Raw genomic sequence first — 14,694 nt, forward strand, 5'->3', positions numbered from 1 at the left:
TCGCAAGAGTTTTGATCGATCGATCGATCGAACGATCTTTATCGAAACTTTATCGGGTGTTGGATCAATTAAAAATGATATAGAAAGGAAAAAAAAACAAAAAAGAAATATCTAGAAAATATTTCTCACTGTAAGAAGTTAAACGAGAGTTTCTCCGAAGATAAAGTAACTCTGTTCCTATTCTTTTATTTGTTTTTGTTTTGTTTTTGTTTTTTTTGGTATGGGTCGTAGAATTTGCAGGCCACCTATAGGGCGAATGAACAGTGCTCTCTGATCGTCGTCCATCCTGGTCGGAACGTTGCTTACAGAGAATTGACTCGTCGCGAGCAGATTCCATAGCAGAAGAAGAAAGGAACGATGACGAGGGGAATGACGATGAAGAGGATGAAAAAATCTAAAAGGAATGAAAAGAAGTAAGAATACAAATAATAAGAAAAAGAGGGCGAGAGGGGGAGAGAGAGAGAGAAAGATAGCAACAGAAGGAACAGGAACAAGAACAACGTGAACAGGAGTGGTAGATCGAGCAAGATATGAGATAAACAGAGATAGAAATATATAAAGTAAAGGATATGGGGAAGGATGGGAGGAAGGGGGTGGGGTGGGGGACTGAGGTGGAGAGTTTGGGGTTTTATGTTAAATGGATTAGACAGGGGAATGCGTCTTCTCGACGAATTGCTATCCCGTGTATCTTCGTTTTCGGACCAATCACGTTCACGGAAGGGGGGGGATATCTTGTTTGCTTGTCTCCGTTTGCTTGGGAGAAATTTGAACGTGCGTTCGTTAATTGCCGCCGAGTCACAAGGGTAATTAGCGAATTCTGAAAGAGAACTCGTCGAAGTAACCACCACGAGAGAAACGACACGAGCCACGCGAGAGAATCAGAGTTGGATATACTTCGGAAAGAAACTGAAAGAACATTAATGAAAGATAGAGAGAAAGAGAAAGAGAAAGAAAGATGGAGAATAAAACCGGTCGTGCTTCTGAAACGCATCGTCGTTCTTCGAAATTGACGAAGCGCCAAGATGCTTTCAGTGAGATACTCTGCAACGTATTGTCGATTATGCGAAAAGTAATTCTGAATTCTTTTTGTTCTTATTGGTTAAACTAATTGTAAGTTTCATTTTTAACAAGGTCTCGATTGTTATTCAAGTTTTATTGGTTTTCCCAACGGGCAGACAAAAAGCACTCACTCGATTACGTCAAAGTTATTTAATTAGCATAATATTTTCCTAGCGCAATAAAACATTAATCTAATGCTTTGATCCGCGTACGTTTGTGTTTTTGTGTCTTTCATTTGATATTGTTTCTTGATAATTGCGTGCATAAAATTTGCATTTGAAATCATAGTTGGATGTTGTTTTTTGTATTAAGGAAATATAAAATAGTTAGTATGATTGCGATTTTGTAACGCAAATTATATCAAATTAACGTCAAACGTTTAATCGTCTATACCTTTTTTAAAAAAAAAAATAACATTTTTATCAGTTTCATACGTTGATCGTAAATAGTTATTTTAATAATACTTCGATTGAAGGAAATAATATTTTCTAGCATAATCTTGAAAGTAATTAGCTGTTTAGATAATTTGAAAATTGGTAGGTTTGTACATAGAAAAATACTGGTATCAGGACAAATCATTAATCAACGTTTGATTAGATAGGAATCTTATAATTATTATGATCTGTTATTAACGTATGAAAAATATCAAGTTTATATATTAAATATGACTATTGGATTATTACAAATATATATCTATTAATATTTATAATAATAGTATAATAATACGAATATAATAAATAATAATATATTTAAAAAACAATTATACATATGTTTATAGAATTAAATTAAATAAATAAAAATAGGTCTTCGATAGAGAGCTAGTTTAATAATTTTTTCATAAAATATAAAAGGGTTACGAAAATGTTACATCCGAATCCAGTTGCATCTTAATTAGATAAATATAATAAAAAATAAATATACATATACAAATGCATGTACACACAAATATATATATATTTTAAATATCATATAGGTGTATGAATATACAGCATATATTTCCCATAAATTGTTAACAAAAGATTTAATGTGGTTACGACTATGGCAGAATGGCGAGACCGATTAGAAAAGGGGGACCACTTAATGCACGATTGCCAGCGACACTCGCCAAACGATTTCTTCTTTTTCTCATATATCCTCTCTCTCTCTCTCTCTCTCTCTCTCTCTCTCTCTCTCTCTATTTCTATCTTTCGCTTCGACTGAAAAGAGTCGTCCATAAAAGTCCACACAGGTGTTCGATCTAAACATGGGAAAGTTCGTGGAATCAAGTAAACGTTCATCTGAACGAAGCCGATCCCTTATAGGTCGCCGTTAAGGGATCGAGTACGGTTCGAGGATTCTCTGGACTTCCATTGATGCAACAAGAACCTTTCGTCCAACCATTCTGATAACTCATTTCTCGTTTATCAAGATTCTTCCATATTTAAGACAACTTCTACGCCTTTGTTATACAATTTTATAAATATTTTTCTTTTAGTTTCTATTAATTAATACCTCATCCAAGAATTGTACCGTAGTGTATTAATCAAAAAAAAAAATAACAACAAAAAATCAATCGTGTTATCCTCGTGCTTGATGAATTTATCATGATACCTATAATAAAAAAGAAAAAAAAACATAACGAAATGTATTAGAAATCAAATCGAATTGTTTCATTGGAAGAAGTTGATTTGATTGAAATTATTTACGTTACGATTGTAATCTCGGAGAATTAATTGTTTTATCCAATTTTTTAACTTACAATTTAACTATGATAATAATAAAATTCATCGTTTTCCAAATTTGTCTCAATTACTTAAATAATACGAACGGACGAAAATCCTCGTTTAATAAATATCTGACTATGCGAAATCAATAAATAAAACGTTTCAACGTAATAGGCTACGAAAGTGCACTGAATTATCCGTAAGTAGAAAAATTCTAGCATGGTCAGCCGTAATGAAGGAATCGTTAATTCGAGATTGTCGCGAGAAGCGTCGAGATAAAATAATTGCACGTATCCGATGCCGTTAGTTAGTTTGCTCTATGGCAAAGGGTGACGAATACGGGAAAAGAAGGGAGGAAGTGAGAGGAGGAAAAAAACAAACAAACAAACAAACAGAAAAAAGACAGAATATAAAAAAAGAAATAATAGGAAAAATCCTAAGAAAGACGGAAAAGTGAAAAGAAAGAAGTCAAACTGGACCTGTAATCGTCTTTAAGTCACAGTAACGTTTCTCGTTAGAATTTCTACGACGTGCTGGCTGACTGGCTGGTTGGCTGGCTGGCTGGCTGGTTGGTTGGGCCCTCGAGAACTGATGTGAGTGTGAGAGAGAGAGAGAGACACCAGCACAGCAACCTGCGGCACTTCTTCGAGATCATCGATTTCCACTTTGAGGTCGGCCACGTTTTGTCCTGGTAATTGTTCCCCCCTGCTGGGCGAGAAGGAGAAAGAGAAAGGAGGGTTGGGACGGTAGGGGGAACCAGAAGGGGGCATGGTAAGGGGGAGAGAAGATCTTCTTGACTTTATACAGGTGGCATTAAGTGTTTTCCAGCCACGTCCTGTGTTCTTCTTAGTTGCCTTCTTCCTTCTTTCCTAACATTCTCTTCTCTCTCCGTTTAAATTTTTCTTTTCTTTCTCTTTCTCTTCGTCCTTTTAACGTCGCCACCCTCCCGCCCGCCCCCTTCTACCTCTCACTCTCTTTCTCTATGTCTTTCTTTAAACGTTCTATAGATCGATCTCTCTTCCTGTCTCCACCTAAACGAGTCGTCTACTTTTTTCTTCCCATAAACTCGCCTCCCCATTGGTTAACTCCCTTGATGAAGACGTCCCGTGCGTTTCATGGATAAAACTGGTCGATAAATGTTACTTTAGATAGTTATCCAACGGTCATCTATTCTCAATCCTATTTTTTTGTTATTTTATATTTTACCTTTCTTTCGATGCTTTTCTAATACATTCGATGATATCACCGATCGATCGGGTTCGAGGAATCGTTGAATGATCGTTTTCTCTTACGTGCGAAGTTGATTTAATAAAAAAAAAAAAGGATATAATAAAAAAAAAGTATTATTTTCTACACACTGATACACGTTTGAGCGTATAATTGTTGGGTAGATTGCAAGAAACAATCTTGCTCTACCTGATTTCTTCCTTGTATAAAATAAAAAAAAAACTGTTTAATGATATTCCATCTTTCTTTCTGTATTAATCGCGAGAGGAGAATCGTGACTGACGTTTGGAGTAACCGTACGAAGATTTATACCCTTCACAAAATTTATCTTACGAGAGTTTTATTAAAAAAATCTAAATCACGCTTATATTTATTCGCATAAGTAATCGATCCTAGTCACGAAGGACGACTTATTCCGAATAGAAATATATTCATTTCATTTGTTTGATAAATGATCAATGAAAAAAAATACTAAATCAATAATGCAAGCAATATTAAAGAACGCAAATACACAAAGGAATATTTTTAACGTCATCTTTGTGGAAAGAAATATAAATAGAAGTGAATAGAAAAAAAAAATAATAATCAAATTATTCATTCACTTTACAAACACTAGTTCTCATTAAGATTTTAGATTAAAGATTGGATAAGAGTAGACTTTTTTTTTCTTTCTGATTACGACTTCATAAAGTAATGTGTTTAACGATGCTAGTAACATAGCGTAACAAGTACGTGTGAATTGCCACGAGTCTTCAATCTCATTGGTCGTTTCCTCATATTCTCGACTAGGTATTACTTATGTTAGTTTTATCGTTTTTATAGTCTTTCAGATGTTGCATTAGGATTGCTTGTATCTTCTTCTTTTATTTGTTTTTGTTTTTTGATTTTATTGATACGAGAAACGAGATAGTGAATCAAACGGTTGGAACGAATCTTTTACGAGATCGATATAATAAAGTTCGTTTAGTGTTAGGAAAAATGATGATAATCAAATGACATTGATTATTTGTGCGTTTTATTCGAGTAAATTTTTAATTAAAAAACAAAGAAAATTATTTTTGTTTACGAATGTATACTCGTTGATACATTTTTGTACGCACACGTTCTATATTCGTGTTCTCGCTTTCTCTCTCGTATAATTGCAATAACATAGTATATACGATTTCTTTTTCTTAATTATACGATAGTAAATTTTGTTTAAACACGTGTCTGAAAAAAATTGATACATAATTTCCATTCGTTATTTAATTAAATGTCTATTTGAGCTTGACTTAATTCTTAGTAGCAATATAAAGCCTATGATCCGGTTTTATTTCCATAGTCACATACTTCATGTTTATTTATGTGTTTGTGTTTATGCGTGTGTGTGTATGTGTATGTGTATTACATTATTGATTAATTATGTTAATTAAACTAGCGACTGGCTTATTATGGACATGTCTATTCACTGTATCTACGTATTTGCAAAATATACGATCTCGTACGAAATAGATTATCACATTCCGAAGTGTAGATTAAAATTAAAAAATATTTAGAATAGAAAGAAAATATGTTTAAAAACTAACGCGAACTTGTTTCTACCAGTTGAATGATACTTCTTAAGTTACGAAAAAGAAAAAAAGGAAAAGAAAAGAACACCTGTACGTGAAAGGAAAATAATTATCGCGTGTTTTAGTACCGTTAACCTCAAAAATTTTCATTTCCACTTTCACAGCCGCCATTATGGATTTTTAAATTAAATTGATACAAAAAAATATCGATAATAATTAAAGTAAACAGGAAACATGAAAATAATTACGATAATAATGTTGAGTAGAAAAAATAACGTTAATTATATCTTCTTCACGAGAAAATATTGATACTAATGATTGAACTTTAGCCTTCTGTTAGATTAATCGCGACAAAAATATAATTTATTACTCTGAGATGTAATGAACTTTGATCGACCTTAGAAATCGTTTTATCGGTTTAATTTAAACATTCTTTTATGCACTAATCTAATATTTATATCTATGTATATATGGATTTAATGTATACGCCGTGGCAAAGAATTCTAATTTTCTAATAAATCGAGGCAGCGTGGCCGAGCGGTTAAGGCGCTGGTTTTAGGCACCAGTCCGAAAGGGCGTGGGTTCGAGTCCCACCGCTGTCAAAATTTTACGCTTAAATTAGCTTTTCTTTTGCATTCTATAATAAATATTTTATAAACAATTGTTTTGCGTACTAAATTAATTTTTTAATGTCTATAAAGAAAATTATAGTAACATGACGCATCTCCTATAGATATTTATCAATCACGCACAAACTGATTAAAATTTATTTTTACAACGGTGACACGCAATCGCATTTATAAAGTATATATTTTCAATTATATTAAAATTATCATTTTACTTATTACTCGCTAATCAAAAGTATCAGAGTATAAAGTTTATAAAATTAATTTTACAAAATTAATTCATTAGATAATAAAAATATAATATCGAAATCAAATTCAAATATCAAAAACGAAACAATTCGATATATTAGTAAATAATAAACTGTTTAACCGATCTCGATTAATAACAAACTAACAAGAACAATATAAACGTGAATAATTATTAATCTAAATAATTATATTTACAGATGAGATTTAAATTCGTTTCATTGTAAATCTAAATAAATAAAAAAACAAAAAAAGGAAAACAAAGAAAAAGAAAAAAAAAGAAAAGAAATCATATAATCGCGTGGGTGGGTTCACTGGTGGTAATATTTTGCAGTGGGGTTGATCTGAAAATAAGAAGAGAGGATGAGGAGGAATGGGCGGTTAGGGGGAGGGAGAAGAGGGGAAAAGAAAGAGGGGTGGGGAGAGGGAAAGAGATAGGGTTCGCATGCGTGCCGGATTCGGCGCCGTAGGGTATACTTTTAATTTCGCGATGCTCATTACGAAAAGTGATATGCACCATTCGGGAATAAATAGCCAGCAGCAGCGAGGAGCTCACGTGCTTTTTGTAACAAGTCGAAAGGCCGTGCCGTGTGTGTGCCTTGCGAACGGAAAAAAGAAGTTGGAAAAAAGAGGGAGAGAAAGAGAGAGCGAGAAAGGGAAAGGGAAAGGGAAAGGAGGAGGAGGAGTAGGGAGGAAGTGGAAAAAGGGAATGAGAGCCGGCGTGGTGGCAGGTAGTGGTTATCTCTCTCGAGAGCTCCCAGTTAATGACAACCCCTGGCTCATGCTTCTCCTGACCCTCCCTAGCCTCTCTCTCTCTCTCTCTCTCTTTCTTTCTCTTTCTCATTCTCTCTTAAACTCACTTCCCTACACCAACCCTATATCCCCCACCTTCCTGCATCTCTCGTACATATCAGCTGTCTTGGCTCGACTTTTGGGGAACCACTTACGAATCCGATCACTCTTAACGAATAAATGCAATTTTGTATTCGCTGACTGGTATTCATGAGAGTGTGTGTGGGGGGAGAGAGAGGGGGAGAGATAGAGAGAGAGAAAGATATTTTTAAACAAAAATTTAATCCACTGTGAAAAATATGTTAATCGATATATTAAACTCATATTTGTAGGTTCGATGGTATGTTTCTTCATGAGAAAATTTGTTTTTATGGTAAACATTAGATGTTAGTATTTGTTGCAAATGTTTAATTTCATTTGAAATGATTTTCGTTAAAAATTCGTAAATAGATATTTAGATTTGTCGTGGATAAAAATAATGTATTTTCTTCGAAATATAAATGTATAAATCATTTCGAAATAATATCCTTTATGTCTTACTGTGATTAAAAAAAAGAAAAAACAAACATTTTACAATTGTGCTTGAGGTACTTAGGTACTAGATATCGTAACATCGAATGATCCTGTTCTGAATATCCATGACAATAACTCTATACGTGAATCACGTTTCTCAAAGATCTACTTGAAGATTCAAAGAGGAATATGGTCTATTTGATAGGATAGGTTAACGTACCTAAGGCCGATGCTTTGGAAAAGTCAAGTGTACGTAGTACGAACAGGACTCGTTTTACCGGAGCTGAAATTAATTGGAGTCCTAAATAACGTGAGTTTACGACATGAAAATTTACGGCACGCCACTCGACGCCTAAGACCGATGCCATAAAGCAATTTGTCGCTTACCAAAGCTGTTCGATCCTTTTATTTTCATCCTTTTTATTGTTTCTATCCTTTCCTCTCTATATATTGTATATATATATATATTTTTCTCATTCTCTCTATTGCAATGAACTAACATAGTAGCCGAGTAGCCAAGACTTGTTGTTACTTTAACGAACACGATTAACGCGTACCTTTTTTACAAAACCGAACGCACATTTCTATGCATCTCGATACTGATTGGTTCTTTGATTGTAAGCAAAACATGGAACTCTATAAAATCCAATTAATTATTCACCTACTTTGAAGAGAACGAGATTGAAGAAAAAACCAGACTATATTGCGTTCTAAATAAACAGGATACTACGATTTTGTTAAAAGGCTATTTTATTTTATTTTTTTTCGAACAGATGCAGGAAATTTTATAAGACTTTAATTACATTTTAGGTAATATTTATATATATATAATAATAAACATATAATATTGTTATATTATTGATTAAATATTAATCTAATTGAATTCTCTCTTTGATATAATATTATTATATAAACAAAATAGTAAGCGACAAAGTATTTTATCGATGAACAAGTGTCAAGCTCTTATGTTGCCAATCGCATTGAGTTAAATATTTTTTGGGTTTTTTTTCTTTTTCTTTTCTAATTTTGTAGAATAATAAAAATATTGATATAATAATTAGTTTTAAAATGATATCTGTTTGAAAGCAGAACAATGTTAATGTATTGTATAAAGAGGAGGAGTAGACAAACGGGTCGACGAAGATATGACGGTACGGTATATCGTCATTATCATTAATTGACGACGAGCGTTTAGCTAATGCCATAACTGTACAATGTCGTGACGCGTTTTATAGTTAGCGCGAGTGCTGGTGCGGGAAACAAGTCGGCACTAAGCGCGACGCGCATAATTACATGACACGTTCCACTTTGAATCTCGTGCACAACCTGAGTACTCATTTAATTATATCCACCTTCTGTCCTGAGTTAACGTTTCTATTTTCAAAACTTAACCGACAACAAATAATTATTATTATTATATAAATCGATTTCCCCCCCCCATTTTCTTTTCTATTTTGTCGTATCTTTTTTTGTTTTTTTGTTTTTTTTTTCTTTTATTTTTTTGTTTTATAATTAATTTTAATTGCAATAACCGTTAACCTCGACGAATATAATCGAAAAAAGGGAAATTATAAATCGTATCGATTAATTTAAGAACGATTAAGAAATCTATTCCGATTGTATTTTTTTGTTTTGTTTTTTAGTGCGTAATGAATTTACACGAAGATAAGGTTAATAATAAAAGTAATAATGATCTAGCATAGGTGTTAACGTTTAAACAGGTGTATATAAGAAAAATGAGATATTTCGAGTGGTTTGAAAAGAAAAACAAAAAAGTTAATAATAAAAATGAAATCGTTTTAATACTACATGGAAATCGTTTCGCGTGGATAGATAGTTGGATAATGTTTACCGCGTTACAATGTTACGCTCTCATTACTGCGATTGCTTCAATTTATTTAATTATCCTTAATACACTCTCGATGTTACGGATGTGGCATTTCCAATGGCGGCATACGATAGAAGTGCGGTATATATCTCTTAGAAGGTAATTAGAAGCGAGACGAGGAAATTATAGATTTCTCGGGCTGGATTTTTCATTTTTTTTCCATTATAAGCGTGCCGTTAGATATCTTAACGATAGACAAATATAATATACGTTTGTAGAATTTCAATTTAAATTAAAAATGAATTTTCTAATATATATATATATATATTTTCTTTTTTGTTTTTTTTTCTTAACTAACTGCGAATTTAAATAGAAATCACATTTTTTGGGCTTTCATAATCAAGCTTTTTTACTTATTAGATAAATATTTCGAAAAAAATATTTAATTAAAAAATTCGAATTTTATTCAAATGACAATATGTTAAATAGTATTACAATTTTGTCGGATAGGTAAACCAATTTCATTGTTTCATATCATTAAATTTGATTACAAATGTACAGAGAGAGAGCTATAATAATTGTAAGTAAAATTAGTTTTTAATCGAATACTGAAATATTCAAATAATTAGCATTCGCGTATATTATCTTCATCCTCTTTTCTTTCAATTATGATAATTTGTTTAATGACACGTTATTCACTCTCTTTTTCATTCTTTCTTTCATCGTGTTGCGGGCTCAAGGTGTTCACGACCATTAGCACAAATTCACGCTATTAATTAGCTGGAAATAGGGGTACAAGAGGGTGGGAACGGTAGATGCGCACAAGTGGTAGAAAATAATTGAGTATTCCAATGGCAAAAGAAACTAACGTAAAACATTTTATATTTAACATTTTAGTATCTAACAAACGGACAGAAGATACGAACCCGCATGTCCTCGTAGCTTTGTCCGCACCTGACCATCTAATGATTACAAGTACGTATATATTTAAGACATCCGTGCATACAACAACGAACACCCGCGCGCGAGACCGTTACTATCAAGGTATGAGATAAAAGGAAAGAACTATACTTCTTCATCGTTTTACTCCACGTTCGTTATCGTTAACTCTTGTCTTGCTTGCTATTAATATAATATACTTCCTAATTATCTTATCAATTATTTTTATACATCTTTATTACATAATACGTCGTTTGAAATATATTTCATTCTTTACCCGTACGTTTTTCATTCGAATTTTCTTCTTTTTTTTAGTCTCTATCCGAAAAACTAACCGAAAATAATTTATTTTTTATTGTCACGTATTATTGTTTTTTGATATTTTTGAAACCAACAAAAATATTTATTCGTTAAATATTTTACGTGAGAAATGCATCTGGATTTGTCTTGTTTTGGTTTCTTTTTTCTTTTTTTTTTTGCAAAGTGAGAACAATTTTTCTTTTTTTTTTTTTTGCAGAAGCTTGGAAATCATAGTTAAGATTATAAATTTTCGAATTACCAGTTTGACGCGTTAACTATTAATGGCCAGTCGCAAAAAACGAATGCATCAAATATATAAATACACGTATATATACATCTATATACATATACATATGCATATACACATACATAATTAATATGCTTGAGAGGAGATTGAACGAGAGTATTTCCTATCTCGAGCTGCACGCTCGGCTTCTTGCCATTTGGAATAAATTTACACGCGCGATTAGCACGGGAAAAAAGACACTCTCCGCACTTCGCAATTATTCTATTTTTTCTTTCTTTTTCCTTTTCCTTTTTTAGTTTTTTTTTTTTTTTTTGTAATTTATTCATCTCGCGAATCCAATCCTATTAATTTTTCTTTTTAATTTTGCCTTTCATTTACGAGTTTCCCATATGGCACTAAGAAAAAATTTCAAGCGAATACATTCTTTTTTTTTTTCCAATAAATAAATTATAGCGTTCCTCGTGAACTTGACAGACAATATGAATTATTACTCAGAGAAATAATATTTATCAAGTCGTTACAAAAATAACATTTGATAGAAAAACTGTGCGTGCTCGTGTATTCGTGTGTGTGTTTAATGTTTTAAATTTACATTTATTATTTATAATTATCTTCTTCTTAGATAATTTTATAACGGACTGTGACCAATAAGTGATATTTAATTTTTGTATTGCGGAATTAATATATTTCAATTTAAAATGAAATAAGATATATTTTATATTTACATTTCCGACATACGTCGGATTGATCGAATAATTGAAATGAAATAGAAAAAGACAAATGTACGTAGGATATTATAAATCATTCTTCGTCATTTTAGATTTTGGAATCCAACGAAAGAATTAATTTGTTCTCTAGGATACCGAAAAAACCACGCAACTTTTTTCTTTTCTTATTGATAAGTCAATTATCGATTAGTTTCGGACCGCTATCATCCAAATATCGTAGGAAATAATCACGATACAACACTTTTTTGGTTGTTGTTTCTTTCTCCATTCCTTTGCCACGCTTCCCTTCTAATTTATATTTCTTACCAACTATAATTTAAAGCAATCATATCGAAATCTAACATTTCGTAAGACAAATATAATTTTTTTTTTCTTTCTTTTTCTCTATAAAACATGCACACGTACAAAAACTTTTAAACACACGCGTAAAACTTTTTAAATTAATATTCGAATAACATAGTCACTGGATCACTTTTTTTCATCATGCAATATTCGCCGATTCGATTCGCTGAAATAAAAAAAAAAAATAAAAAAAACTATTCTTATTTTCAATCTATGCCACGTGTGTGATATTTTTCTCTCGCATTCCTTCTTCAGTTTTGTTTTGCATTTGTTGAATAACAAATATATTCAATGATGTTTTATGTAGATGATAGCAAATATTTCAATGTCTCCTTATTTTGTTAGTGGTTTTTTCGAGAAAAAAATTATTTACAAAAAAAAAAGAAAAAAAGATTAAAAAATGTTTCATACACACATCTACACTTACGCAGAAAAAAAAAACATATAAATAAACATATACGCGTTTAAACAAAAAATGTATAATTATACGTTTGAAATAGATAACACATATGTATTGTATGTGCGTATGTGTGTACATACATGGGTTGACAAGTATGTACAAGGTTAATTTATTATAGTAAGAGAGAGAGAGAGAGAGAGAGAGAGTAAGAGTAAGAGTAAATAATTCACGTTTTTAACCAAGATCAAATCGAGCTCATGCTTTTTCATGGTTCAATGATCACCGACATGTTGCATTCTTAATCTTTTTTTTAATCTTTTATTTTAATATAAATATTTTGTAATACTTATTATTAGTTTACTACAACGTTTCAGTGTTATTACGACCCAGCTGTAGTTACTTACTACAAACTATTACTATTCAAAATAGAGAGCAAACGATCATGGCAATTACCTGTCACGTTCTTAATGTAAAAAAAAAAAAAATAAAAATTAGAGAAAGATAAGAGAATATTTTTCAAACGATCTGAACTATCGTATAATTTTAAGTAAGACGTTATTTTATTCGTTTATTTTAACGATATACAAAGTGTTTCAAAATATGCGGGCATAATTTTAAGAGTAATTTCCGTACACTAAAAATAATATAAAAATTATACATTTATTCTGAAATACCTTGTATATAAGAAGATATATGTTTTTCTACTAATTCTGTGACTATAATAATTCGTTTGAGATTGGATAATAGAATGTTTAGAAAAAAGTTTTTTTCTGAACAACTTTTGAAAAATAATATTTTTGTTGATTAATTGACGAACAGGCAAAAAATAATAAATAATAGAAATTAAGAATAGAACATTTATTTCGATGCTAAATATTGAAAATATTAAACAATTGAGTTAAAAAATTAGATCAAATAAAATAATATTGATAGATAAGAAAAATGACTTGTTAAATATTCTAAATAAGTAAAACGTGTGTTTATATGAATATAAAATTGATTTAAATAACACGTTTATTACCACGATTTCCATAATTTCAACACATACACACGTACACAGATGTAAATATAAATAAATATTTATCATAGACATTAATTATGATATCTCAAATTGAAATCTAAAAAAATTGTCGATCAATTATTTATTTTTCAAATGATAATAATTTTCCATGTATATATATATCTAGATAAAATAAGAAATGCATTTAAATTGATTAGAATTAAAATTATATATATATATTAAATTAGAATTAAAAATATATATATAATAAATTATAAAAATATATAAATTATAAAAATATATATTAAATTAGAATTAAAAAAAAAAAAATATATATATATATATATCTAGATAAAATAAGAAATGCATTTAAATGAATTAGAATTAAAATTGTACGTTGGAAATAATTTATCGTAACTATTTTCATAGTATAAAATTGTATAAATACTAAAAATTACATAAAACGTATGCACGTACAATAAACATACGTATCTAAAGATTGCATTAATTTGTTTAAGTATGCATGCATCCTTCCCTTTTGGTTGGATATCCAAAGGTTAGAAGGAAGGTTAGAAGCGACCCATAAACTTCTAAACGGTAGTTAGAAACCGGAAGTGATGCAGTTAGGTAAGTGGCAGTTATCGATAGGCGGTAGTTAACGTGTACTTTAGACTTAGACCGGTATCAGTAGACGAAGGAAAAGCAGAATGGAAGTAGAGAAAGAAAGAGAGACAAAGAGAGAAAGAGAGAGAGAGAGAGAGAGGAAATAAACAAAAAGTTGGAAAGATAGCTGGACTGAAGAAATAGTAGAATGATCACCCCCACTAATAACAGGGCGGCCGCAGAAAGTTGTAAAATTTTTACAACCTTCTAAATGTATCTCGTCGTCATCGTTGTTGTTGTTGTTGTTGATGTTATTGTCATCTTCGTCATCATCATCATCGTCATCGCTGTCATTACGTTTTGCGTTTGCCATAGTTGAACGATCATTTCGTTCGAGATTATTTTATCTTTGAAAAAAAAAAAAGAAAAGAAATACACGCACAATTATGTATCCGTTATTTTATTATTATTATTATTAATAATAATGAGATCGTTCGCGGTAAAATTGATAAGAAATTTATCGATGTAATGTTTAATTGCATGATTAGAAAATTATAAAATAAAGGGATTAAATGAAAAAATAATATAGGA

At 31.0% G+C, this 14,694-nt stretch overlaps 1 protein-coding gene and 1 non-coding gene across 2 annotated transcripts in view; one reads left to right on the forward strand and one right to left on the reverse strand.

The window, feature by feature from the left end:
- Positions 1-14,476, reverse strand: part of LOC122514654 (homeobox protein aristaless-like) — a 68,157-nt gene extending 53,681 nt beyond the window's left edge. Inside the window, exon 1 of the mRNA XM_043631590.1 lies at positions 14,365-14,476. Coding sequence (XP_043487525.1) covers positions 14,365-14,476 — 112 coding nt within the window. The remainder of the gene's footprint in view (positions 1-14,364) is intronic.
- Trnal-uag lies at positions 6,063-6,141 on the forward strand. Its single transcript has one exon. It is a non-coding gene; the product is annotated as a tRNA-Leu (tRNA).
- Positions 14,477-14,694: the final 218 nt, after the last annotated feature.

Source organism: Polistes fuscatus, unplaced genomic scaffold (assembly GCF_010416935.1).
Source record: "Polistes fuscatus isolate 324 unplaced genomic scaffold, CU_Pfus_HIC Scaffold15, whole genome shotgun sequence".
Taxonomy (NCBI): Eukaryota; Metazoa; Arthropoda; class Insecta; order Hymenoptera; family Vespidae; genus Polistes; species Polistes fuscatus.